The 27,305-nt window shown below is 56.7% G+C and overlaps 1 protein-coding gene across 3 annotated transcripts; it reads right to left on the reverse strand.

Moving 5' to 3' along the window:
* Window positions 1–24: 24 nt before the first annotated feature.
* PPIL2 (peptidylprolyl isomerase like 2) lies at window positions 25–27,042 on the reverse strand. Of its 3 annotated transcripts, XM_032397578.1 has the most exons (21): window positions 26,907–27,042; window positions 25,141–25,190; window positions 24,057–24,102; window positions 21,911–21,973; window positions 20,671–20,722; window positions 16,779–16,830; window positions 13,395–13,486; window positions 12,491–12,580; window positions 11,623–11,698; window positions 10,755–10,915; window positions 9,554–9,629; window positions 8,911–9,017; window positions 8,363–8,452; window positions 8,043–8,076; window positions 7,377–7,494; window positions 4,022–4,078; window positions 3,343–3,415; window positions 3,167–3,229; window positions 2,939–3,078; window positions 2,562–2,742; window positions 25–1,842 (listed from the first exon to the last, which is right to left on the reverse strand). In XM_032397578.1, exons 1-20 carry the CDS (start codon window positions 26,936–26,938, stop codon window positions 2,568–2,570), a joined length of 1,647 nt encoding a protein of 548 aa, XP_032253469.1. In that variant the 5' UTR covers window positions 26,939–27,042; the 3' UTR covers window positions 25–1,842; window positions 2,562–2,567. The 3 variants fall into 3 exon arrangements, with proteins under 3 accessions (XP_032253469.1, XP_032253470.1, XP_032253468.1); XM_032397579.1 differs by having other exon boundaries at window positions 25–2,664; XM_032397577.1 differs by having other exon boundaries at window positions 25–2,742.
* Window positions 27,043–27,305: the final 263 nt, after the last annotated feature.

Consider the following 27,305-nt stretch of genomic DNA (forward strand, 5'->3'; position numbering starts at 1 on the left):
TGGTCTTCTGCCTTATTTTGTATTTTTTTTTTTTTTGTAATTGATACCAACGAAAACTCTTACCACTTTTTTTGTTGGTCTTCTGAGAAATCCAAGCTCCTTTTGAAACCAAATGAACGGACCGTGAGCTGGCTTCAGGGAAGGACATTCATGAGACCACAACCAGATGTGCTGGTAAAGTGTTGGAATGTTCCACCCTCTTAAATTCCTAAACAGTAAATATCATCCTGTGACTTTTATTTAAATTATTTAAAATATTTTTTTCCTTAAAGAATGGGAGGTGATGCCAGGATCATAAATGCATTTAACTTGAACTATGTAGTGTTCTCTGGCACAGCACATCTGCTTTAGAAGTGTGGTTTAGTTTTGCCGTTTTATATATACATATATATAGTATTTTTGTACCTAATGCTTATTCTTGATGGCATCTGTCAGATATTAGGCAAGATCAGACATGGGAATTTTTCCAAAAGCCCTTTAATTTACCTGAGGACCTCACCAGGTACTTATAAAATCCAAGTGGTTTTAATATCTAGAAAACTAATTTAAGTTCCAAAACGACCTACAGCAATGTAAACCGTCCTTTGTGAAAGGCTCTTGGGTGGACCTGCAGGCCAGGGTGGCCTGGCCGTCATGCCTTGGGCCAGGTAGGTGTGGCCGCTGGGCACAGCTGGAAGGACAGACAGATGGACAGCAGCCGGAAGGTTTGCCCTTTGGAGCAGGACTGCCACGCTCACGTGCACAAGCCTCCTTCAGCCTCCGTGTCCAGCCCTCTGTCCTCTGCGTCTTTGTGAGGTTGAAAAATAAAGCTTCCACTGTCAGATGGTGTCCTTCCCCGTAGCGCCTCCTGTCTCGGGCGCTCTGCTCTGATGCTGGGAGCTTTGGGTCTGGGGTCTCCGAGCTCCTCCTGTGACCACTCCGGTCCCATGTGGTGACATGCAGCCCGCCGTGTCCCGGAGCACTGAGCCACCGGGCTCCCCATCCGGCAAGTCTGGGAGGAGGGTAGGGGGCTGGTGCACGTAGCCCGAGAAAGCCTCACCTGAGCTCCCCCCGCCCCCAAAGGCTGAGGAGTCCGGGAGCCTTCTGGGACCCTCCCTCTCCAGGGCCTCCACCCCCACCCGCACCCTGAGCCACCAGCAGCTGTGTTTACACGGCTGTCCCTGCGCGCAGCCCTCTCCTGGGTGAACAGGCTCTTGGCGGCGTCCTGGGCACAAACACTGCAGTGTAAGCCTTTCAGCAGCTACCTGATGTCTCGGTGTAGCCGGGAGGGGTCGTAGTGAGGAGGTCGTGAAGGAGGACGACGAGGGCCTGGCCCCGGGCAGAGGGGTGAGCGGGCACTCTCTAGAGCCCCGGCCCCCAGCTGCTGCCACAGGCAGAGGACTGCGGAGGGACAGGGTGCGTGGGGAGCACAGCCCTTGTTCTCCACACACAGGACAGCCCGTGACTGGCGTGAAGCAAGAGGACAACGGGCGGACGAGCTCTGGGAAGGGGGCCCAGATGGCACCTGCGTGGACGTGCACGAGGGGCTTGAACCGAGGCAGCGAGAGACCAGGCTTGGGTCTGGGGTTCAGCATCAGAGGTGGAAAAGGGGGAGCCCAGGTGTGTTCTGGAGCTGCTGTGGACATTTGAGGGTTGGGTGAAGGAAAGAAGAACCAAGGACCGAGCCTGAAGTTTGCAGTGTGACCAGCTGGAGGGGGTCGTGGCCCGTGCCAGCCCGAGGACGACAGGCCTTGGGAGTGGGCGTGAGGGGTGGACAGCTGTGGCCACGCTTCTGCAGAGGTGCTCTGGGAAAGCCGAGGTAGTGGCGTCAAGGTCAGGAGCAGGGAGCCACGCTGGCACGGGCTACAGAGCGAACAGAAAACAAAGGGCGGGCCTGCAAACGTTAGGGTTTTTTTTTTTTTTTTTTACATTTATAGAAAAATAAGGGAAGGGATTCTTTAAGTCTGGAAACGCTGGTGAGGCCGGTCTGGAAGCCCTAGTGCTGGGGTGAGGGGTCGAGTGTTTGAGCACGAAGTCAGGCGCGGGGGGTGGGCAGCTGCTCCCACGTGCGCTCCGCTTACCATCCTGAGGCAGAGGGGCAGGGGGTCCTGGGCACAGCCCCCACCTGGGCCGGGCGGCAGGAGCTCCCCAGCGTGGGCAGCACGCAGGTGCAGCGCCCACCCCGCGGCCCCAGGGGAGGAGATCCGGGCTCTGCGAGCCGGTGTTTCTAACCAGGTCCCAGGTGCCCCACTGAGTAAACAGTCCCTGAGAGGAGGACGCAGACGGGGAGGGGAAGGGTAGGAGAGCCAGAGGCGAGACTCTGCCTTCCTCCCCGGCCCGGGCTGCAGGCGGGCCTAAGGGCAACAGCCCATGCCCGGCAGTCTGAGACGTGGGCTCGGGCTCGGCCCGGGGCCACTGTACCGAGTGAAGGCTGGGAAGGCCCGTGGACTCCGAGGGCCAGGAAAGGGGACTCGGGCAACAAGTAAGAGCTTTAGTAAGCTGTAGTCGGAAGGGCAGAGAACTCTGTGGTGTGGACACAGGCCCCCAGCCCTGAGTCCCTCCGGGGCTCCAGAGGGGCCGACCTGCTGCTACCATGAGCTGAAGTCCCCAAAGCCTCGGCTGGGCTTCTTCTTGGCCACAGGGACAGCTGTGCTGGTGGAGGGCTCTTCCTCTGCTGCCCGTTTCCTGGAAAGCGGAGACTCGCTCTGGCTGCTAGGCGTGGACCAGTCCCCCACGCTGGGAACCCACGCTCTCCCGCAGCACCTGCTCGGTGTGAGGTCACAGTCACATATGCACCCCCCCCCACGCCCGGGGTCCTCGTGCACGGTGGCACTCCCCCCCGGCACCTGCTCACCCCCCATGCCCGGTGCTCGCTCGCCACGGGCGGCGTCTGACCCGTGGGCACTGGGAGGCTGGGAGAGCAGCACGCAGACGGGACGTGCGCCCTCACTGCACTCACGTGGCCGCTGGATTGATGTACTTGCCCACCCCCTGGCGGTACGTCTGGGGGCCCTGGCTCCCCGGCTTGGGCTGGTGGGTTTTTCCTGTGTTTTCTGGGGCTGCCTCCTCGAGCTGTGTCGTCTTGCGCTGCTCAGCAATCTGTGACGGAGCACGGCGACGGCTGGTCCGGAGCCCCGCAGGCTGGGCAGGGTCCCCGCAGCCCCTGCCCGCCTGGTGTCCCCCTCACCTGAGCGTCGGCCTCCTCGTAGGGGTCCACAAACACCGTGGTGGAGTCGATGCGGATCTCCTCCTAGCAGCAGAGCGGGGCAAGTGAGGGGACGGCAGGAGGCAGCAGGCCCCTCCAAACCCGCCTGCCCGGTGCCCAGCCTGGGCGGCGAACCCCCGTTCTCTCTCGGCACATACCTTAGGGCGGTCGGTTTTGGGGTCGCTCTCCACGTTCTCCATGGCTGTCAGTGTGTCAAAGCCCCCAACAACCCTGCGGCCGAGGGACAGGGGTACCTCTGAGTGTGCCCCAGGGCAGGGCACCCCCAAAAGCCAAGTCCCTGTGGCATGGCAGGAAGAGGGGCAGAGAATGGGCCTGAGAAGGTGCCACAGGGATGAGAGGCCTGGGGTTGCGGAGGGGGCGGTCAGAGCAGGGCCAGCGGGCCACAGGTACTCGCACTGCTTCCGTGCACCCTAGCGCTTTTTGTGTGACAGGCTGCCGAGCTGAGGGGTGTGACACGCCACGAGGCCACAAGCTGGAAATACCATCTGGGCCTTCATAGGACAAGAGGACAGAGAGGAGAGGACGTGGCCCAGACTTGCAAATTGGACCCAGCCAGAGGGGAGCCCGAGGGGGGCGAGTTTGGACATGGCAGCTGGCCAGAGGGGGCTAGAGCGGCCCGCCCCTCGGCTGGCAGGTCTGCGGAGCCAACCATCCCCTGGCCAACAGAAAGGCCCAAGTCCCCACTTCTGTGTGGCCGTGACCGCAGCAGTGATGGTTGTGGGGGCAAGCAGGCACTGAGCCAGGTGTGGGGGCAAGGCAGTGAGAGGGTCCCACTGGGGAAGAAGCCCACCCTCACCAGCACCCCAGACCTCTTACCGCCCGAAGATGGTGTGCTTCTTGTCGAGGTACGCGCAGGAGCGAAAGGTGATAAAGCTGGGCGAGGAGGAGAAGGGGAATCAGGAAGAGCCTGCGAGCCTCCCCCCCAGCCTGCTGGGCCCCCAAGACTTCTGGGCACACACCAGGCATCCCCGTCCCCCCAGAGCAGCTCTGGGAAGCTGGAGCTCCTTGTGTGCGTGGCCCCCACACCCTACCTGGTCAGGGCAGGCCGTCAGCCAAGGCCGCCCAGGGGACCGGGACCCCAGCTCTGCCTCCAGCCCCGGCTGCGGCCCACTTCTGGCGGACAGACACTGCCAGAGCCCGCGGGCAGAGGGGGAGACTGGACACCTGAGCCCGTCCCACTGTGACAGCAGCTGAAGAAGCAGGGATGCTGAACTTAAAGAAAGGAGATGGGCAGGAAAGGGAGCAAAGACGCCGAGGAACGTAGGTAAACACCCCTAAATGCTGACCTAGTAAACTTTCACATCCAATTTGGTGTAGAAATGAGTGAAATTTAAATGTCCAGCTATCTGAACATGGGAGCTGGCTGGGCTGGGGGGACGGCTCGGGCAGGGTCTGTCTGCGAGGAAGGGAGAGAGAGATTAACTGGTAACTGCAGACTTTAAATCTACTTAAAGCCAGAAGTGACACTTAACTTCCAAAGCAGGAGAAAGAGAAAAGAAGAAATGAAAAATTTAAAAAAAGGGGGGGGGGAACCAGGAAGTACAAATTAGGATAACAGAAAATATGGATACTGACTGGAAGTATGCACCTAAGACTGTCAGTTTGAATTAAAATAACCCCAAATCTAAGTGTGTGTCATTAAAAAGACGGCCCTAAAGCTTCAAGAATCTGGAAAGCTCCAAGTAAAAGAAAGGAAAGAGAGGTCTAACAAGAGATGGAGAGAAGCAGTGTGGGCAGGGCTGCCCTCCCGGGACACCGAACGATGCCGCCCACGTCCCGAAGGCCCACGGCACGCACAGTCAGCAAGGGACAGAGGCCCTTTCCAGAAACCCACTCCACCGGGGACAGCACCACTTCCGAGCCCACTAGGCCTGACCAGACATGGCCAGCGGGCAAGTCTCCACAGACGCCAACGCCCACAAGTGTGCAGACCTGAACTCTGGCCACCAGGTGGGTCTCTCTGCCATGCGTTTCTAACACAGGTCGGGAAGCTTAAAAGGGAACGAAAGAGTCCTGAAGAGAAGGAAAGACAAGCAATAACAGGGCAAACAAAGATATACCAAAAAGGAAGTAAAGTCTACGATTCGTTCTTTGACCTAAGAAGACAGTGAAGCTGGGAAGCGCGAGCGGTCAGCATGTGCAGACCCGGATGTTTGCAGAGGCGGAGCCTGAGAAAGGAGAGAAACCGGAGGAAGCCAGTGAAGATGGAAACAGAAGGAAATTACATAAAATAAAACCAGAAAAGCCCTCCGTAAACCATTAAGGAGAGCGGGAATGCAGACACCACAGAAGTTTGGAAAGCTAGAGATGGACCAGTTACATTCTGGCAAAACAGAAGCTACCCAGATGGCACATAAAGTGGAACCCGACTAAGGAATTAGCGTGAAGAATCCGCAAAAGCTGTCCTTGGCAAGCTACCTTACCAAGCAGACCCCAATGTAAGCTAACCCTCCCCAGGCTGTGCACGCTGGGCCTCAGGCCCGACCAGCCAGCCCCGGCTCTGGGGTGAGGACTGCGGCACGCGGCCTAAAGCAGTGGCCGGCGGACCACCCGGTGCGGCGAGGACCAGCCCAGGTTTACTCCAGGACAAAACAGTGACAGCAAGGCTGGTCAACCCAGAGCTTCTATCCACAAATTCCAGAAGGAAGAGAAAACGGTCTGACCAGAGTAACAGATGCTAAGAGAAAAGCATCTGGAAACACAGCCTCTCCCAAAAAGTAGGCCCAGCAACAAATTTGATCAGATGGCAAAAGAGCATGTAACCTGGACAGCAGGACGCCCACGTCCTCTCCTTACAGGTCTGACCGTGAGGGGACTGGTGTTCACGCTGGAAGAGTGGAACACCACCTTGTGCTGATAAACATGAGTATCTAGGAAACCCAAGACACTCTTAATAAAAACCATTTGAATTTTAAGAGAATTTAATAAAGCAGATCTAAAATCAATTTTTTAAAAAAAGGTTGTTTCAGAGAGAGAAAGAGAGTGCGTGCATGCACACAAGCAGGGGGGAGGGGCAGAGGGAGAAGCGGACTCCCCGCTGAGCAGAGAGCCTAAGGCGGGACTCGATCCCAGGACCCTGGATCATGACCTGAGCTGAAGGCAGATGCTTAACTGAGCCATCCAGGCGCCCCCCAAAATAGACTTTCTCTATATGAGCAACAGAATTGGAAAAGAATTTTGATTTTAAAATATCAAATTAGGAGCACCTCGGTGGCTCAGAATATATACTGGAATATATTTTAAAGTACTATGGGCGATTTTTCCAACTGGAAATACCTGGAAAAAAATATCTGGAATACAGATGCCTAATCTAAAAAGCTCTGAAGAAAAATACAAACCTCCTCATAAAAAACAAAGAGGAAGGAGTCGACAAAGAACAAGCAGAAACAAAGAATTTTTAAAAATCAGAAATAATGAAACTCAGGTGAACTCCTACAACTCCCAGAGAGGGGATGACAGACAGGTCAAGAGAAACCCTGGCTGGATGGGCACCCCCATTCCACCCAACCGGATGGTTCTTCAGGGGAATCCCATCAAATGTGCAGGAAAGCCGTCACCCCCGATGCCACCATCACCAGCCACCACGTTGCGCAGACGGATCTCCCCTATCCTGCCCACCCCATGGTGTGAGGCTCCTCCAGAAAACTGTCTTGCTACCACCCCGAAGACGCCCCTCCACCCCTGCCCTGCCAGGCTGGGTCTGGCCGCTCCCCTCCCCATACTCACTCCCGTTGGGCCCTCACCCCCTGCCTTTCCATCAGAACACGGGGCCACCCGGGCCCGTACTTCCAGCCCATTCTCACCCCCTCGGCTGACCCACTAGGACCAGCCTGGGTGTTGCACGCATCAGACATTATCAGCGCTGCAAGCACAATTCTCATGCCCTCCCCAGGTCTCCCCGTTTCTATAAATGCAGTGCACATCCTAGGCCACCCCCTGCCCCCCACCCCACCCCTGCCTGGGGCCAGCATCTGCCACCTCCCGCGGCCTCCCTGGGTCTCTGAGCAACCACCCACGTTCCTTTGTGGGCACGCGCCACAAGGCACACACATGGGGGGGGTAGGAGTCTCCTCCAGGGCGCTGCCCACTTTCTGAGCGAGATTCAGGTTGAGCACATCCTTTAAGACAAAGCTGAGAGGGAGGACCCACCCACAGGCGCCCGCTGACTCACAACTGAGACTTGTTGGCGTTGGGCCCCGAGTTGGCCATGCTGAGGATGCCCCGGCCTGTGTGCGAGAGGTTGGGCCGGAACTCGTCTTTGAAGGGCTTTCCCCAGTACGACTCCCCGCCTGCAAGAGAAGCAGCATGGCTGGGAGCACCAACGCTGGGGTCCCGGCCCAGTGCCGCCAGTGGGACGCAGCCCAGCTCCAGAAATGTGTGCTGAGTGCCGAGGGGCACCGCCGAGTACTTCAGAGGGCAGCCCTGGCCCCGAGGGACCCTCGTCACCATCTCCCCACGGATCCCTCCCCAGCCCCCCGGCCCCTCGGAGCCCTGCGTGGGGCTGGACCCCTAGTTCAGGGAGTAAAGGGTGGAAGCTGCAGGTCATGACTGCTCACGCCACACTGGGTGAGGGAGCGGTCTGGGCCTCGGAGCCGACAGGCCCAGAGGGGTCTCTAGAGTGGCCAGAGGGCATCGTGTTGCCTCTCCCCATCCATCTAGGCCTTGCAACCCTCTCAAAGTGAGAAAACTGACGGATGTGCCTGAGGTCACACAGCAGGTTGGTGGCTGGCCTATCAGATTCCACATCTGGAACTCTCAACACGGCCCCCCCCCACCAGCCCCCGCCCCCCCATGGCCTACAGAGAAGCCAAAGCTGCCGGGGAAGCCCTCGGCCTACCTGTGCCTGTGCCGGTGGGGTCACCCCCCTGGATCTGTGAGAGGAACCAAAGCCAGTCAGCAAGCCGTGCCCCATGAGCCCGAGCCCCCGCCCGGCCCTGCGGCCGCTGCCCACCTATCTCTGGTGAGGAGAGCGCCCTCCCGGGCCACCTCCCTCAGGAGCCCAGCGCGGGGGTCAGCCCCCCACACGTTCCCCGCCCGAGGAGCAGGGGCTCACGGGTACGACTCCCAGGAGTCGCCTGCAGCACGCGCCCCGGCCAGGAGTCCCACGGCCTCCACGGACGCGCAGGTGTGCGGCCAGTGCGGACTCTCGTCACTCACCACAAAGTTCCTGATGGATCTGTGGAAGATGGTGCCGTCGTAATACTGCTTCTTGCAGAGCTTGATGAAGTTTTCACAGGTCTTTGGCGTCTACAGAACAGCCCAGATACTTCTGTGAGGTGAGGAGCAGCCGACGGGAGGAGCGCAAGCACCACCCGGGGCCCCTCTCCGCAGGGCTGCCGGTCAGCTGCACGGCCCGGACGCGGTAAAGCAGGACCCGTGAGGCTGAGCTGCGGACACCTGCATCTGCCGTGACCCGGAGCGAGGGCCGCCGAGAGACACTCGAGCAGGTGGGGGGCAGGGGGGTGTGTGTGTGTGGAGCCTGACCCCTTCCGTGTGATGGGTGCACACGCCCCTGCCCAGAACACGGGCCCAGGAAACAGTGCGCGGCTAACGGGGTCCCTTCCGGGGAGGGAAGTGCGGGCCCCAGGCCTTCTAGGGACCAAGTGGGACGTTCATCCTGCCACAAGCGCATACCAAGGGCAGCTACGGATTTAAGACCCTGGAAGGGAGCGCGGGCTCGGGGCGGGGACGGCGGCCACACACACCATGTCGCAGTGCAGCTCCAGGTTGAGGTCGCCCTTGTTGGTGTGCAGCCGCACGTAGCCCTTCTTCTTCACAAACTGGTAGCGCAGTACGTCCTCGTCGATGGCAGCTGCAAACCGAGGCCCGAGCTCTGTGCTGCCCTCTGGCTGGGGCAACACCCCCCGACCCCACACACCAGGCTCTGGGGAGAGCCCAAGGCTCGGCCCCGGCCAAGCCCGGGCTCACAGGATCCTGGCTGCAGAACAGGGTGGGTCTAGGGAACAGGGGGACGGGGGGGGGGGGGGGGGGCCAAAGGGGGGGGGGGGGGTACTAGAAAAGCCTGGACACGGGGGGTCGGTGGGGAGGAAGGGGACCTGTTAGGCCGAAAACACGAGAGGAAAGGGTGCAGGGCCGGTGCTGAGGTGGGACGTGGGCTGGAGCCCAGGGTGGTGCAGCCCCGACGGGTAGAGGGTGGACCTCCTGCCCCCGGCCGGGCCCCTGCTGCAGCCCCTGTCGCTGCCTGACCACAGGGTGGGAGCTGCCGAAGCCCCCGTGAGGGCCGGGCACGATGGAGTGACGCTTGGGGGGGTGTGGGGGGGGGCAGGACGCCCGCCCTCGGCCGCTGTGAGGCAGCACTGCTGCGGACGCAGGTACACGGGCAGCTACCTGCTTCGTGCGTGGTCTCCGGAACCATGGCGGTGGAGGTGAAGGAGGCGCTGACCTTCCCGGTGGAATAGTGCGCCTGCACAGGAAACCAGGGGGCCCATGAGCAGCGGCCCGGGAGGCCGGGACCCCACGGCTCGGGGCCGCTCGGGGCCCTTCCTCCAAAAAGCTGTCCTTGGCCGCCACCCACAGAGCCCAGCAGAGGCTTCCGGGGCGCTTGGCCCTCTCCCTAAAGGCTCAGGGAGTGAGGGGACCGAGCGGGGGCACGTGCGACGAAGGGCCTGGACCGGGCAGGAGGCTGAGGCCCAACTGGCCAAGGCTCTCGTGGCAACTGAGACCCTGGACTGAACTAGGAACTGGTCACTGCTGAGGTTCACAGTACGAGGGACTCTAAATTCCTTTTCAAAGGTTTCAGTCTTCTACAGTAAACAGTTGCTTTTTTAATCAGGAAAAAATAAGCCCCAATATGTTGTATTTTTATCCAAGACAGAGAAGGAAAAAAAAAAGGGGGATTTCTCCCCATCAGAAAGAAAAACCCCAAAATGCTAAGCGCTATTGTTTTAAAGGGGTGGGACTGTGAACAAACTTTCTTTCCTCTTGCAAGTTTTCCTGGATAATTCTCTGGGAGCCACGGAGCCCCTGCTACCCCCCACAGCCCTGCCTGAACAGGGGAAGGAGCAGCTCTGGGGCCAGACAGGCCGGGGCACAAATCCTGGCACCATCACTGCCAACTGGGGGCCTCGGGGCCAACCAGTGGGTGTTGCAAGAAGCAAACGTGACACCCAGGCAGTGGGTACCAGCCGTGCCCTCCTCTCAGCACCACGGCACCCTCAAACACAAGTCTCTCCCTGGGTTTCCTCTGGGCACCAAGTGACCAGCTCTGTCCCTTCCCCACTGTCCCGAGGCTACAGTGTCCCGTGGTAACCAGGCAGAGGTCCACCCAGCCTACCCACTCCAGGCTGCTGAGCTCGGGCCAGGGTGAGATACAGACCCCGTGTGGCCCCCAGCACACGCCCTGCCACCCCCAGCCTCAGTGCAGGCCACCTCTGGGCCCCCAAGGGGCAGCTGGGCTCTGACGGGTCCTGGCCACCTCCCTCCAAATGTATGCCAGGGCCCCCCGAGCCCCTTCCCCCAGGACCCCTCTGAGGGGCTGGGATGGGCAGGCTGGCTACGCTGGCAACTGTGTGGCCCTCGGCCTACTCACAGCATTCAGCTTGTCCACTTTCTTCTTCTCGGGGACCTTCATGGTGGCCGCCAGGACCTCGTCCCCTTTGAACTCCTTATAGAGCTCCTGCAGTGTCTCGCGGGTCTCGGCGTTCGTATTTTTCAAATAATAAGATGGGTCCTGTCTGGCCTTTTCTTCATCTACAAAACAGCACAGTGGCCCTGCTCAGCCAGCTGATCCCCCAGCAATGTCCCCAGACAGGCGTGACGGGGACAGGAGGCCAGAGCCAGCAGCAACAGCAGAAGCCTGGAACAGGACGCACGCCAAGTAACCCAAGCCTCCACACAGTGACACTTTCCTGGTGGCCATGATGCAGGGGAGGGGGTCCGGGGAAGAGCTCGAGGCAACAGCCCGCAAGGATGGCAAGTCAGCCCGCCCACAGTTTCGGCTGTGGTCAGCTCTGGACTCCGTCCCCAGCTGTGCCCTGGCCCCAGTCACACCCCCTCCCAGAACCTGCGTCCACACCAGAGGGACCCAGCAGCCCGCAGTCATCACCTGTCCCCGCAATGGGAACAGAGACAATTTCTAAAGAGCGAGAGGAGGACCTGGGAGAGGACGTGGCCTCAAGGGACCCTGGGGCGGAGGCAGGAGCCAGGCCTCCACTGCATGCGGCTGTGGGCACCAAGCATATGGGCCCCAGCTGGGACTCCCCACATCAGGCCCCTGTGGGCGGGCGTGGGCGAGTGTGGTCCTGCGAACCTCGGCACAGAAGCGAAGCACCAGCCGGTCTGGGATTGGGCAAGGCTCCTGGGTGCTCCCGCCGCCAGCAAGGTGAGGGCTTTACCCAGAAAGCACTGACCTGTTTCACCCAAACCCTGGCACCCAGGCCAGCTGTGGTTGTACCTACCAGGATCTGTTATTTTTATGTTATTCTTCACATGAAAGAAATTGGAGACGTTGAATTTGTCCAAATTGGTGGGGTCCTGCAGCAAAAAGAACACACGCAGCAGAGTGAGCCGGGCAGCAAAGGATGGGCGGGCGGCCTGAGGATCCTGGGCCCGGAAGGAGAGAGGCCGGGGGCAGCACAGAGATCTGGGCTATCGAGCAGGGAACGGAGGGCACCAGGGGTCAGGAGCAGGCTCTGCCCAGGCAGGGCCACAAGCAGGGGTGGGGACAGCGGCACACTGTGTCTTCTCCCCGGCACACGGCTGATGAGCACGAACGGACGTTCATCTAGGGGATGTGGGCAGGCATGGGGCAGCCACCTTAGGCCTCCCACAGCCCCCCGCGCTCCCTGCAGCCCGGATGCCACAGAGCCCGCAGTGCCTCGGGCCCTGGTGACGGCAAGCCCACCCCGTGGGAGGGAGCACACATGGACCGCTGATGAGGATGGGACATGCCAAGGACAGGAATGGCCCACGAAGGCCATCTCCGGAGTTTCTAAGTCCAGGTCTTTCAGGAACCCACTCAGGGCTGACACCTAGAGGCACGCCTACGCTCGACGCTGGGGCAGGGCACACAGCAGCCTGTCCTCTCCCACTTGGATACGGACATGGCTTTCGGGGCAGAGATGAGCAGCCCTGACGCAGCAAGGACAGGCATCGGAAGGAGAGATGTGACAGCCAGACGGAAGCGGCCGTGTGAAGACCTGGGCTGATAGAGAGCAGGGGCGCTGGGGCTGGGGGCGCTGCCAGGAGCTGGGGGCAGCTGGGAAACCGCAACCAGTCAGGCCCTAGAGCCTGGGCAGGGAGGTGGGATTGGCAGAGGGCACCCACCTGGAGGGTGATGATGTCCTGCCGAGAGAAGGGCTCGTCCGTCAGCAGGTCTCGGAAGTTCTTGGCCTTGATATTTAGCTGTTCCACTGCCTGCAGCCAGGAGGGAGCCCACCGTTATGGTGCCTGCCCCAACCCTGGCCCTGGGTGGGTGCCAGCGCCATCCCAGGGGTGAGGAAAAGGACGGCCTGACCGCGTACCCACTGCCGAGAGCCCCACCACGGAGGGCGGAGCCTGCTGAGCCCCCGGACACTCGAATCAGCCATCTCAGCAAGGCTCACCGAAGGACACTCCCATTACACACGTGACATCAGCAAACAGGCTCAACAAGGCCGGCCATGCAGCTCTACCAAACCCCTCGCACCAAATCTGTGCACTCTTTGGGTAAAAGCGACCCCGGAGCCCCTAGGGCAGCGCTGGCCACCCAGACCCTGCCAACGGCCAGGGACAGGTGGGAAAACAGCTCAGAGGGGGCTTCCCTGCTGCACGGCGCCAACACGGCTGCTGCTGTGCCCTCTGCCGGCCCACCCGGAGCAGCAGGCTGGGGGCGGGGAGTGGGGCCTGCCCACCATCCTGCATCTGCCCCTCCGGGGGATGCCAGCGGCGGTGGGGGGTAGGGGGGCCTGGCTCAGCACTCCCCTCAGGCCTGGGCCTGCCCTCAGAGCACAGATTCCCTCCCAGGGCCTGATCAATGAAGACAAAGACTGTGGGGCAGACCCCTGGGGTACAAAACCACGCCCCAGGTTTCCGGTCTGGAGGCTGCAGGAAGGGCACACCTCTTCCCAACTGCACTGGTACGGGGCCAGGCTGTGCCCACGGTGCCTGGTGCAAACTCAGCGCCAGCCCAGGGTCGCCCTGAGCCACACACCTGAAAAGCCTACATGTGACACAGTTCCTGAGAACCCACCTCATAGGTGTAGACGTTACCAGTGGTCCTGACAGCTACGATGTGGGTGTTGTTGGTGAACACGGTGAACAGCACTGGGCAGTGGTACTTTCCTAGAAAGAAGGCCCATGCAAAACCAGTCAGAGAAAGGGCTAAGGTCAGAGCAAGGGAGGAGGCAGAACCCCGTGTCAGCAGGCCCAGAACGGAGACCCAGAGGGACAGTCAGCCGCTCACGCCCCCTGCTCCAATCCCAGTGGGAAACTCCCAGTCATCCTGCAAAACCCAAGCCCTGCATGGCCTTCCCTGGAAGAGTCTGCACCATCAGCCCCCAGCCCGCTGCTAGCAGCCACCACCCTGGACTCTTCCTCCTCCATCTCAGACCTTGCCACATTCCCTAACCTCCTACACCCTCGCCTGCATTACTGCAACAAATTCCCGCTGCCCTCCCCGCCCCTGCCCCGCTGACTCCACACCAGGCAGCCAGGAAGCCCGTTCAAGTAAGTCCCAACGAATACATTGTGGAAAAAAAGGGGGGGGGGGGGAATATTTATAGATCAGAGATTTAGGAGATAGCAATCACACGGATTTGTGTGGACTTTTAAAAACTCTTGATTTGAGGGGCGCCTGGGTGGCTCAGTCATTAAGTGTCTGCCTTCAGCTCAGGTCACGATCCCAGCGTCCTGGGATCGAGCCCCGCATCGGGTTCCCTGCTCCGCGGGAAGCCTGCTTCTCCCTCTCCCACTCCCCCTGCTTGTGTTCCCTCTCTCGCTGTCTCTCTCTCTGTCAAAGAAATAAATAATCTTAATTTGAAAACTATAAAAAAACGATTATGAAAGCATTCCAGAATTTTGACTACGGGCTGGATATCTGATGATACTAAATAATTCCTGTTAAATTTTTTAGGTGTGATGATAGTACTGATTACTTTTTAAGTCCTTATCATTTACAGATACACACTGAAGTACTTAGGCATGAAATGACATGGTATGATACTTGCTTCAAAATTACTGAAGCAGGTGCCACAGGTGAGCAGATAAAATCACACAGCCCTGAGTGGACAGGAACTGAAGCTGGGTGATGGCTACGGGGCAGGGGATCACCATACTAATTCTCTCTTTCATGTGTCTGCAGTTTTCAATTAAAAACAAAGCCAAAGGGGCACCTGGGTGGCTCAGTTGGTTAAGCGTTCGACTCTTGACTTCGACTCAGGTCATGGTCTCAGGGTCCTGGAACTGAGCCCCATGGCAGGCTCCGTGCTCAGCGTGGAGTCTGCTTGAGGATTCTCTCTCCTCCTCTCCCTCTGCCCCTCCCCCTCCTCACGCACATGCCCATGCTCTCGCTCGCTCTCAAATAAATACATCTTTTAAAACAACAACAAAGCAAAAGGGGTGCCTGGGTGGCTCAGTTGGTTAAGCATCCCACTCTTTTTTTTTTAAGATTTTATTTTTTTTATTTTTTTATTTTTTTTAAAGATTTTATTTATTTATTTGACAGAGAGAGACAGCGAGAGAGGGAACACAGCAGGGAGAGTAGGAGAGGGAGAAGCAGGTTTCCCGCCGAGCAGGGAGCCCGATGCGGGGCTCGATCCCAGGACTCTGGGATCAGGACCTGAGCTGAAGGCAGACATTTAACGACTGAGCCACCCAGGCGCCCCAAGATTTTATTTATTTATTTGACAGAGAGAGACACAGCGAGAGAGGGAGCACAAGCAGGGGGAGTGGGAGAGGGAGAAGCAGGCTCCCCGCAGAGCAGGGAGTCTGACTCAGGGCTCGATCCCAGGACCCTGGGATCATGACCTGAGCCGAAGGCAGACGCTTAACCTATGGAGCCCCCCAGGCGCCCCAAGCATCCAACTCTTGATCTCAGCTCAGGTCTTGATCTCAGGGTTGTGAGTTCCAGCCCTGCACTGAGCTCCATGCTGGGTGTGGAGCGTACTTAAAAAAAAAAAAAAGTGCTTGCTGGTAAAAACTGTTAAAAAAACCCCAGGTGAATGGTCAGATCTCGTCTCTCCTCTGTGGCTGGCAGCTGAGAGTCCTGTGGTTGCCCATGCCGTGCACGACTGCTCTGCTCGCCCCAACCCAGACCCCTCTGACCGTAGCCCCCTGCTTCCACCCCTCACACTGTTCCAGCAATACAGGCCTCCTCAGGGCCTTTGCACTGGCTGTGCCCTCTGCCTAGAATGCTTTCCCCCACATCCCCTCATGCCTCCTCTCTCATCGGACTCCCACGCAAACCCCGTCAGCGTGTCTTGCTATGACTCTCTCCTCCCCGCTCCTTATCTTTGGTTGCTGGAAGCAGCAGCATCTGACGCACTATGGGGAACTATTTTCCAGTTTCCTCCCTCACCATAACGTAAGCTCCTTTTATTCCAGGAGGGATGTGGCCTGTTTTGCTCTCTGCACATGGCAGGCACTCAGTAAATATGTGCTAAATGAGAGACACACTGTGGGCCTCTGAGTTAGCCGATCTCAGAGCGGGGGGTCTACAGTGCTTGGCTACCAGCGTGGAGCTCCCTGACCTCCAACACCGTCCACAAAGCGCTGTGCTTCTGTTTTGTCGAGGCCACTCCCTCATTTACGGTGAGCCGGCACCGGCTCTGGGGCAAGACAGGCGTGTCGGGCCCCAGCGTCAGGTGCCTCAGCATCTTGCCGGGAGCGCAGACAACCTCAACCGTGGCATCTACACGGGCTGAGAGAACTGTGCCAGACCCACAAAGAGCCAAGAGCAAGGTCGGTGCCTGCGAGGGTCACCTCAGCTCTGGTATCTGACAAGAACAGCGGAGGGTGTGGAGGACTACAAAGCAAGATCCCTGGGCTGGGGTGGGGCTTCACAAGCAGTGGTGAGGAGAAGCCCAGCCGAAGAACCTGGCAAATCCATCACACCCCCACACCTACCTGCCCTGGGCCTCTGAGCAGCTCCTGCCCCCAGCAATGAGCAGACCAGGGTCGCAGCTAGACAGGGTCCATGCCCACAGGGCCCAACTGTATGCACAAAGGCCATCAGCAACCCTCACGGCCCCACTGCCCTCGTGGGAACAAGTGCCCAAAACTCAACATTTCATCCTCCACCCCATCCCCAGCTTTAAACTACCTGGACCTTTAAGGAGAAATTATGTTACATCTTTTTTTTAATTGGGGTAAAGTACACATAACCTTTGCCACTTTAACCATTTTATTATTTTAAGTAATCTTTACTGCCAGTGTGGGGCTTGAACTCACATCCCCGAGATCAAGAGTTGCGTGCTCCACTGACTCAGTCAGCCCAAGGCGCCCCTACATATTTGAAAAATTAAGTGTCCAGCTTGATCAGAAAGGAATGATGGATTCTGCAGAGAACTTGGTGAGAAGCAGGGGCATTGGGGTCTGTGGCACAGTCTTTGAATTGGCTGTAAAAGGGATCACTCACCTTCCTTGTTCTTTGCAAAGTTCAGCTTGATCAGGGACCTCCCGTCCAGTTTCTGGAAGAAGAAGAATTAATAATTAGTAATAACGAGTAAGTGGCTGATGTGAAGAAACGCGGAGCCTATGAGGCTGGGTGAAGCAGAGAGATGGGCAAAGTCTCTGACCACGCAAGCCTTCACAGCTGCAGGCAAGAGGTAAAGCCGCAGGGGCCGCCCCACGGAACCCCCAGCCTCTGAGCGGCACACTGACCCGCTCACAGGGGCGACCCCCACCTAGAGGCTGAGGGTGGAGGTGTGTTTTATACTTCTCAAATGTTGACACATTTTTATTGTGAGCCCTGATGCACTGACTACTTCTGAAGTTAAAAATGAATGTATTTCTTCATCTGGCTGGGGGGCACATAGGCGTGCCCCTACTGTTCTGCTGTAGGACTATTTAAGAAAGACAGAACATTAAAAAGTGGGGGGGGGGGGGGGGAGGATGCGTTAGCCTGGTGAGGGGGATTGAGGGGGGCACGTTCTGCATGGAGCACTGGGTGTTATGCACAAACAATGAATCATGGAACACTACATCTAAAACTAATGATGTAATCTATGGGGATTAACATAAAAAAAAAAATTTAAAAAAAGGGGGGGGAAGGAATCAACACCCCCACATGCTGAGTGATGGGTCCTCTATTTTTCACAGTTCCTGCACTGTCTGTGGTTTACCTCTTCTATGGCAAACCTTACAATAAAACAAAGTCCAGACAGCCAGAGGAAAAAAGCTGCCCTGGAGTCGGGGGCCTGGGTTGGAACAAGTGAAGGGGGCCGTGGAGAGACCCCAAAAGGGGGAGGCAAGGCTGCGTGCCCAGGAGCGCCTGACTGAGGGCCCACATCCCGGTGGCCCCTGGCCACTCTGGTGCAGGCCCGGCCCTGCCTACCCAAGCGAGGCACAGAGGAAACGCTGGTGGGCATCCCAGGGCCGGGCCCCTGTGTCCTCGCCCCACCCCCCACCACCACCACCCCCAGCCCAGTGCAGGTGAGCATTCAACTCAGGGCAGACAACAGAGTCCTCGCTCCGAGGCTGCTCCCATCAGATAGCCCTCCTCCTTCAGGCCCAGGCGGCCTGGGTGCATGACCCTGCACATAACATGCTCCTCCTGGGTCCCCGAGAAGTGACATGGGCCAAGCCAGCCCTTGGTGAACTGACCTTGGTTAGCTGCCATATTGGGCCTGGCCAGAGGCCGAGGTTTTGGGGCCCTGCAGAGCACCTGTGAAGCAAAATGCCCAAAGCAACAAAAAGCGCCCAGAGGCAACCGAATGACAATATCCACGGGGAAGGAGACCGAGGCCATGAGGACAAGCATGGACAAGAAGACATGAGGGAGTCCAGGGGCACAGTGGGGCCGGAAAGCCACCCCTGGGAGCGCAGAGTGCAGACCCTCAGCCTGACCCTGGCTGTTCCACTGAGGCAGGCATGGCATTCGCATCAGGGAAGGCAACGGACCCCGAACACAAGCCAATCACGGGGCACAGGCAGGCAGCCCGGACCCCACAGGAAACCCCTGGAAGCCCACAGTGGCTCCCAGCAGAAGGCCTCACAGGAACACTGCCAGTCACGCTTCCAAATGACCAAAACTGAGAAGGACACAGCAGACACCCGAAGGACAGCGCTCTCCTTAGGGAGGCCAGGCTGTAAGCATCACCCCAACCGTCTGAGAAAAAAGCCCACAGGCTTTTTCTGGTGGCCGGGCCCAGAACGCGCACCCCTAGTCTAGCCCCCTTTCTTCCAAGGACAGGGAAGGACCACTGGTGAGTCACCCACCTGACGCGAGGGGCCCACAGCACCCTACACTCTGTCACAGGGGCCAGCGGAGCCCAGACAGCACAGAAGGGCCTCCAGGAATCAGGTAACAAGACCTTGGCTAAGTAAAGAACCAGTGACACTTCACCTGTCCTACCTACGCTGGCAACCAGGACACGGTTCACACGGCCTGGCCCTCACTGCCTCCCCGTCAAGCCTCACAGAGCCCAGGTCCTCCTGGGCCTCCCTGACGGCGGCCTCCACCCTGCACGGCCTCCAGGGTCTCCGTCACAGAACTGACCTGGCCTCACGCAGCCTGCTGCCTTCCCCATCAGGACAGGGCCTTATCCTAGCAGACACGGCTCCAAGGCCCTGGCTCCGGCCAGCTCTCAGCTCCACGGTGCCAGAACCGGCCCCCTCAGTATTTCATCAGGTTAACCTCTCAGCCTCACGCACCTCCCCAGACACCCTGGAGCCGACTGTCCTCCAAGGTCACACAGAAGTCCCCACCCTCCCTGCTGGCCCTCCTCATCCCACCTCCACCCCAACTGCCTGCCCCTACTCGTGCACCCAAATCCCTCCTGCCGCTCGGGGCTCTGCTTCTGAGGGGTCCGCCTTCCTGCTGAAGCCCCACTGGCCCGGAACACCAAGCACAGGCTAGATCACCTGGTTCCACCCGTCCGTCCCTGGCATCCCCGGCATAGGACATGCTAACTGATCCAGTCCTCCGAAGATGGGACTGCACTAAAAGGCCCCTACTGGGCTCTCCCCGGCCCCGGGGAAACACAGACCCTGATGTGATGGCCCCACAAGGCCCACAGGTCCATTTGTAACAGCAATGGTGGGTCCGGCCTCTCTGTGCCACCTCCTCAGCCTTCTTCCTGGTCCAAGTTTGCACAGCACCTCTCGCGCAGACAAGTGCATAGCTCCCTGGCTGCTCTCCCACCTTCCACCCTTGCCTCCCTATAGTCCCGTTTCCCACACCGCAGCCAAGGTGAGCCTTTAAAACACAGTCCCGATCGTGACACGCTTCTGCCCGAAACCCTGCCCGGTTCCAGCACCCCCAAAACAAACCTGAGCTCCCCCAGGGCCTTCAAGGCCCCCGTGACGTGGCCTCTATCTACCACCATCTCCCCCCCAACCCCGGTCTCAGCTTCGACAGCACTGCTCCACAGACGTTCCCCAAGACCACCCCCCCCCAGCTCCCTGCTGGTGACCGCCTCCGCCTCCCACAGCCGACAGCTCACAGGCCCTGCACGCGGCACAGGCTCACACCTCGCTGAAGAAGTGGCTGCAACTGAGGAACTGAAGAAATGGGCCTGCAGTGTGAGGGAACGCGAGGGCTCCGAGAAGTAAAGGGACCACAGGAAAGTGGGAAACGTAGCAGCCCCACAGGTTTATGATGGAGGCAAGGCCGGGGGGCAGAAAAGGCAACTAAGCTGGAACTTGGCTCTGCACCCAACCCGTGCTGGGTGCAGAGATTACTTAAAAATAAAATCTTAAAAAAAAAATTAATGCTTTCATACTGAGGCGAGGCAAGGAAAATGTCTAAAACCTGATGATACTCGTTGGGGGAAAGGGGAACAGGCGTTTGCAACTTCCCTGGAGGACAATTTGCCAGTAGCTACCAAAACAGAAAATGCACCCACCCTGTGACCCAGCAGTCCTGGGAGGACACTCGTATATGTGTCCAGAGAAACGTGCACAAGGGTAGTCCCTGTCCGCCGTAACAGCGGGTGACTTCAAACACGCTGCGGCAGCCCCCCAGGAAGACGCGTGCAGCCACCACAGAACACAGCAGGGCTCGACGCACGGGTGTTCAGATCTCCAACACTCCAAGGGGTGTGAAAGCAAGGTACAGAGGGGTTCGCGCGTGTGACTGCATCCATGGCCCAAGGAAAGAAGATGTACACCTGTACAAAAGTGTGTACGTGAGGGAACATTTCCAGAAAGGAACAGTGTGGGGAAGGGAGGGGAGGACAGTCCCATTCACAGTGCCCCGTGAACGGTCCTCTACCGCGCTTCTGTGTACGCGAAAACCACAGACCCAAAGGACAGACGCGAGGATAGCGTTCACTCGGCATCACTTAAACTCCTGCCCGGCCACCTACCTCTCCATTGCTGGGGTTGGTCCCATACTTCTTAAGCCAAGGGACGATGTTACTGAAGGGAAGAGAAGAGAGAATGTCGGCCAGGTGGACAGGTGCAGCCCAGTGGCAAGGCCACCATCCAGGAGGGCCCCGTCCGGGTGAGAGCTGCGAATGGGCTTCGCTCCGCTTCATTTCTGCTAGCACCTTGCCTTGACCAAGGAAGTGAGGAGTGTTTCTGGATACGTGGGTTTCAATAAAAACACGCCCAGTGTTTTTATTGTGGTTACGGATAAACAACACAAACCAGCGAGAAAAGATACATGTAAATGTTGATACGTCCATCCAGTGAGATACTGGGCCAGCATCGAAAGTCAGGCTTCCAGAGAATTCTGAACGACACAACTGAGTGAAAAATGGATTCAGAACTATCTTCGCATGGGGCGCCTGGGTGGCTCAGTCGTTAAGCATCTGCCTTCGGCTCAGGTCGTGATCCCAGGGTCCTGGGATTGAGCCCCACATCGGGCTGCAGAGAGCCCGCTTCTCCCTCTCCCACTCCCCAGCTTGTGTTCCCTCTCTCACTGTGTCTCTCTCTGTCAAATAAATAAATAAAATCTTAAAAAAAAAAAGGAACTATCTTTGCGGTATTATCTCAACCATGTACCACAAATGAACTCACAGAAAAAGAGGAGTATAAATGTTGACAGTAGTTATCCTGGATAGTGTGATTATGATAAATTTTTCCTTTTATTTTGAAATATTTTCCACATTCTCTAAAAAGAGACTGAAGCATAAAAAAGTTATAGAAGCTGGTTTATGTTGGAACATAAAACTGAGCATCATGCTTCAAAACACAGCACTGGGAAAGTATGTACCTAAATTATGGCTCTGCTTTCATAAAGTGAAAAGTACTCAAGTTCATTAACATCCAAAACAGGTATAGGTAGGCCAATTAGAACCCTAGGCTCCCCCATGCGCGGGGAGAGGTCAATGCCACCCCAGGCAGGGACAGTAGTGCCTGCCAGCAAGGCTGCCTGGCCAGGGGTCACACCAACACTGCGGCCTCATCCCCGAGGCTCTGGAAGTCTCTCCTGGGTCCCCAAGAGGCCACCCAATGCTCCTGAGGCTGCCAAGACCCCAGTGTGTGGCCTGGCTTGGCACTACCTGAAGCCACAACCCCTCCAGCTGGTCCCATACCCCCTTCCTGAGTGGGTGTCAACAGTCTCACCCCTTTTGTTAGCTCTAAAGTCAAGGGAAAACTCACAGCAAGTCAAAGACGACGCCTTCAGGGGTGCAGACTGGGTAGACGAAGGGCTGCAGAGAGAGACTGAGAAAGGACAGAGTCACTCCGGGTCACGCAGTGGCTCCCGTGACTTCTCCCTTTGTTCCTCCCTGCTTCCCTCCAACAATTCCGGGGCTCCTCTGCCCAGCCGGGGCCAGGTGCCAGTACAGAGGTGACCCCCACATCCCCGCCCCTCAGAAGCTCCCTGCACACACCAATCAATACAAGGCAAGGGTCCCAGGAGGTGCTGAGGGGGCCTTGGGGGGACAGCAGCCGAGTTCTCCCCACTCTCTCTACCATGTCACCTGACATGTGTCATCATGTTCAAGCCCAAAAGAGGTTCCTGAGGGTAGCCTTGGGGCAGCAGGACTGGAATTCACTCCCTAAAACCTCACATGGCATGCAGGCCATACTCTTCTACTGAGAGCTGCCCTCTCTCGTCCCAAGAGACTCTGGTGGACCTATCCTGGTCTGGGGGTGCCCTGCTTGCTCCTGCTTAGAGTGTGCACATAATTCCCCCCACATTTCCAAGAGGTAGGCACATGACTCAGGCAAGTGCCCTAGGAGCCCTGGGTAAGTTCTAATACATGGATATGGGGGTAGATGGGTCTGCAGAGACCCAGACTGCCACAAGCCATTTACCACCTCGTGGAGGGTCTACTTGGGAAAAGCAGAACATATAGATGAAGGGAGACTGTACATGGTGACCTTGCTTGAGCCAATACCCTTTTTCCTTGCACGGGGTTTCCATCGCTAGCCATCAAGAGCCCTGGCTGACCTGGCTTGTTTGTAAATCGGTCATCTCTAAGTTTGGTCAGCACAGGTCAGTCCCCCGGACCTGGACAGCCTGGCAGTGACAGGGTCACCTCCCCAGATGCTGCTCCAGAAAGCCCTCCCTCTCTGGCCCAACCTACTACTCTAACCCAGTGGTGATCCTGCTGGGGACTGATGAAAACAGGACCCAACACCAAAGCAAGCTCCAAATGGCAACACACCGTACATGCATCTTCTCCCAAACGGGTCTTAAAGGGCATATTCTCAAAGCACATTTTTACCCAGAACCCAAGGTAGTTAAAAAGTGGGTGAAACACAGTTTAGAGACCTCTTGGAGGAACTAGGAACCAAGGATGAAAGTATTTCCATAAAATCCATTCATACACACTCTGAATGAGAACAGATTCCTATGAGGCTGATGACAAAACTTGGTGGGGAGAAATCCAGCCAATGATGCCTGGGTCTCACTTGTTGACCCTCCCTGAGCAAGTGCCAGGAGCAGGGAAAGCCCTCACTCAGTGCTCCAAGGGAGCCTCCAGGGGCAGACCGAGTGGCTGCATCCCTGGCCCTTCCTGCCCTGTGGTGTCTGGTGGAGAACACTAGGAGCGCTGTCAGTTCTCAAGGCTCATCGTGACCTACGGAATCAGAAACCAATGGGACACACACACAGGATGCATGTGTCCAGAGCAGGGATGATCACAGCTTGAGCTTGGGGAAACTCAGGCCCAAATGGACCATCCCCAAACCCCCAATGTCTTGGGGTTCATTAATGCTAGCCCCACTTCTCCAGCAGACCCACCTTCTGTTCATACACATACCAACCATGGTAGGAAGAAGCCTCTGAGTGTCTCTACAGCTGGGTCTCTCCCCATCCCCACCAGTAACCTGTGTTCCCGGGGGGGGAGGGGTTCACAGTATCATGACTATTACTGATGCTGTTACTACCTAGACTCTGGACTAAAAGTAAAGCATGAAAGACATGGGCCCGGAGTCAGTCCACCGGGTTCAAGCCTCGATGGCATCACTTTCTAGATGTGACACCGGGGTGAGGGACTTCCCACTTTTAAACACTGATCCTCTCAAGTGTAAAATAGGCTTAACGACAGAGTCTACTTACCTTGGAAGGTAAAAAAGAAGCCAAAAGAAACAATGCATAAACATGCAGACACAGAATGAACACAAAGTAAGTATTAGTTCTTATCACTGTTAGGTCACCTTTTCTCAATTCAAGGAAGATCTAGGTAGGGGAACACAGACAGAACCCACATCTACATCTCCAAGGATCAGATTCACTGTCAAATAATGAGTATCAGAAAACAACTAGGAGGGACAGATTAACACTCGAAACTCTTACCTGCAGTGATCAAAAGGTAAACGACGAAAATTTGCTTGTGGAATATCTGTTTAAGATGAAAATAAAAGAAAGTTTATTCTGTGAATAACCTCATGGATGTGTTCTTACCAATAATTCAATCCCACGTTAAGAAAAGGTTAATGTAAACTACCTAGTACAAAAACTAGTGTAGGTTAAAAAACCTTTCAATAAGTAGAACACATGGAGTGCATCAAGAACACACTTAGAGGAAAAAGCACGTACTTGCTTAAGCCACTGCGGCTGGGTCTCTCCCACAACCCTAACACCTTTGCTGTGGGGTCTGGCTTGGCTTTCCAAGACGGCTGTGCTGGTTTTATCCCCAACAGCAATTAATGAGAACGTACTCTTTTTACTGCAGCCTTGATAGATTTGGGTATTATCCCATTCTTTTTATTCTTTATTAACTTGACAGAAAAAAGAACGTTATTTTAATCTATGTCAAAAAGTATCACCACTGGGGCGCCTGGATGGCGCCGTCGGTTAAGCGTCTGACTCTTGATTTCAGCTCAGGTCACGGTCTCAGGGTCGTGAGATCAAGCCCCACGTCTGCTCTGTGCTCAGTATGGAGCCTGCTTGAGACTCTCTCTCTCTCTCTGTCCCTCCCCCAGCCTGTTTTTGCTCTCACACACACAAAAAATATCACCACCAAGATTAAACATTTTCTCATGTGTTTAGCGTATTTTCTCTTTTGTGAATAATCTGTGTTCTCAACCTATCTGTCTGCTACACTTTCTGTGTTCTTTTTTTTTTTAAAGATTTTATTTATTTGACAGAGACACAGCGAGAGAGGGAACACAAGCAGGGGGAGTGGGAGAGGGAGAAGCAGGCCTCCCGAGGAGCAGGGAGCCCAATATGGGGCTCAATCCCAGGACCCTGGGATCATGACCTGAGCCGAAGGCAGACGCTTAACGACTGAGCCACCCAGGCGCCCCTCTGTGTTCTTGTTCATTATTAATTTTTACAGTCTTATTGTATAGTGAAGACATCATTCCTTAATTACACCCCCCACACACACACACACATACATCCACACCAAGGGAAACAGAAGGATTTCATGCCTTACCTGGTTTCTTGCCACCATAGAAGTGAGTGTATTCGGCACAGGTAATGTACCTGAAGAAGAGAAAGAGAATATTACTACCACCCCCCTTTATAAAGAGGACAGTCTCTGGAAGTAAGTAATGACTGAGTCGTTTCACTCATTCAGCAAATGCTTATGAAACACCTACTGTGTGTCAGACCCATAGTGGTAAATACAACAGAACACAGGGATACACAAGTTAATAAGCAAATACAAACAATCCTGCTTTCCTCCGAAGAAAATGAACAAAACTTAACAGAAGGCTTGATGATGCAAAGGAGCTAGCCATGGGAAGATCTGGGGGAAGAACTTTCCAGGCAGAGGGACCAAGCAGGCTTATCACATATAAAAGCCCTGAGACAGGAACAGCTGTTGTGTTTTCAGAAAAGGGTGAAGTCGCTGAAGAAGAGTGTGCACACGGGCATGGGGCAGCAGATGAAGAAGGGTGGTGGTCGGACCACTCGGTCTTACCCAGAAGCTGGGTAAGAGCTATGGATCAGCTTTAAGCAGTATGGAAAGCTGCTGGAGGGTTATGTGCAGGGCCCTGGCATGATCTAACATAAGTCCTCAAAGCATCACTCTGGCACCTGTGTAGAGAGGGACAAGCAAGAGAGGCAGCAGAAAACCAATCAGGAGGCAACTACAAAGGTTCAAGGAGGAGCGGACATAAACTCCACCTACGGGACGGTTGGTGGATGAGTGAGAAGTGGTTCCTGGAAGAACCACAAAGACTTACCGATGAACAGGGGGAGGAGAGAGCCGCAGGAGAGAGGCACCAAGGCTAACTCCCAGACTTCTGACCTAAGAAACTAAATGGCGGTGTGACCACTGAGAGGGGGGAAATGAGGGGGGAGCATATTAAATTTGAGATGTCTATCAGACCTCCAACTGGAGATGTTGAGTAAGCAGCTGACTATTTTAAGAGAGGAGACTACAAAGAAGAAGGTAAAGGGAGAAAAAACGTGGAGAACATGGATGTATGAAGTCTGGCAGAGAGGGAGGAGGATCCAGCAAAGGAGACTGAGAATAGAGAGGCCACTGAGGCAGACATAAAACCAAGACCATATGGTGTCCCACATACCAAAGAAGGGCTTCAGAAGGAGCGAGAAGGTCAGCTGTGTCATATGCTGTTGAGAAGCCCAACAAAATGAGAATTGTGAACTGACTACTAGACTTAGCAACAGAGAAGTTACTGGGATCCTGACAAGAGTAGTGCTGCAGAGTAAAGCCTGCCTGGATTGGTTTCAAGAGACATCAGAACACAGCAAGCAGATGCAAGCCTTTCACGTCTTGTTAGAAAAACAACAACAAACCACAGTGGCAGCTGGAGGGGAGCACGGGGCAAGACTAGTTTGTTTTAAACTGCAAAACTCGGAGCATGAGTGCAGCCCGACGAACCAGCACGCAGGGAGACTGGAGGCGCAGGACAGGAAGGGGCTGATTCAGGAGCAGACCTCAAGAGTGCAGGGGCCCGTGCTCGCCCAGCGCCGAGGTGGTGGGTGGGCCACGCTCGGATGAGGACACCTACGGTGCGTTAGAACCGGGAGCCCGGGAGACCTAGGCGCCGGGGGATGGGGTGGGGGGTAATTCTCCGCCTGGGGAGGGGGTCAGAGGCTTCTCGGACGAAGCGGCATTTGAGAGTGGCTCTGGGAACCAGCTCTGAGAGAGGGAAGGGGGGCGGCGCGGAGTGCGGGACAGGCGGGCACCGAGCCGAGCGGGGCTCCGCTCCCGGCTGCGGCTCAACTTACATCTTGTCCTTCTGATGCTGTCGCTTCCCCATGGCGGCGGCTGCTGCGGCTGCGCTGGCAGTGCCAGGAGCAGCGAGTGCGGAGAAACGACGGCAAACAATCCAAATTCCGACTTCCGGGCCCAGCTCCTTAATTACTTCCGGGTCCCGCGGACCCGCCCCGGAAGTGGGCGAGGGGCGTGAGGGAACTGTGGCGCCTGGTGCCAAGTGCGCATGCCCAACAGGTACAGCCTGGTCCTAGGGTGCCTGGGCGGAGCTCGCGGTAGGGCTTAGGTGCGGGTGGGCCGAGAGGCCTCTGCCTCGAAGCCCCACTTTCCCGGGCGGGGGTGGGGGATGCTCTCTCTGGACCTTTCGCATACCAATCCAGCCCTGGCTATGTGCCGTCCCTGCTCAAGCCCGC

Source organism: Phoca vitulina, unplaced genomic scaffold, assembly GCF_004348235.1.
Source record: "Phoca vitulina isolate PV1807 unplaced genomic scaffold, GSC_HSeal_1.0 scaffold100, whole genome shotgun sequence".
Lineage (NCBI taxonomy): Eukaryota > Metazoa > Chordata > Mammalia > Carnivora > Phocidae > Phoca > Phoca vitulina.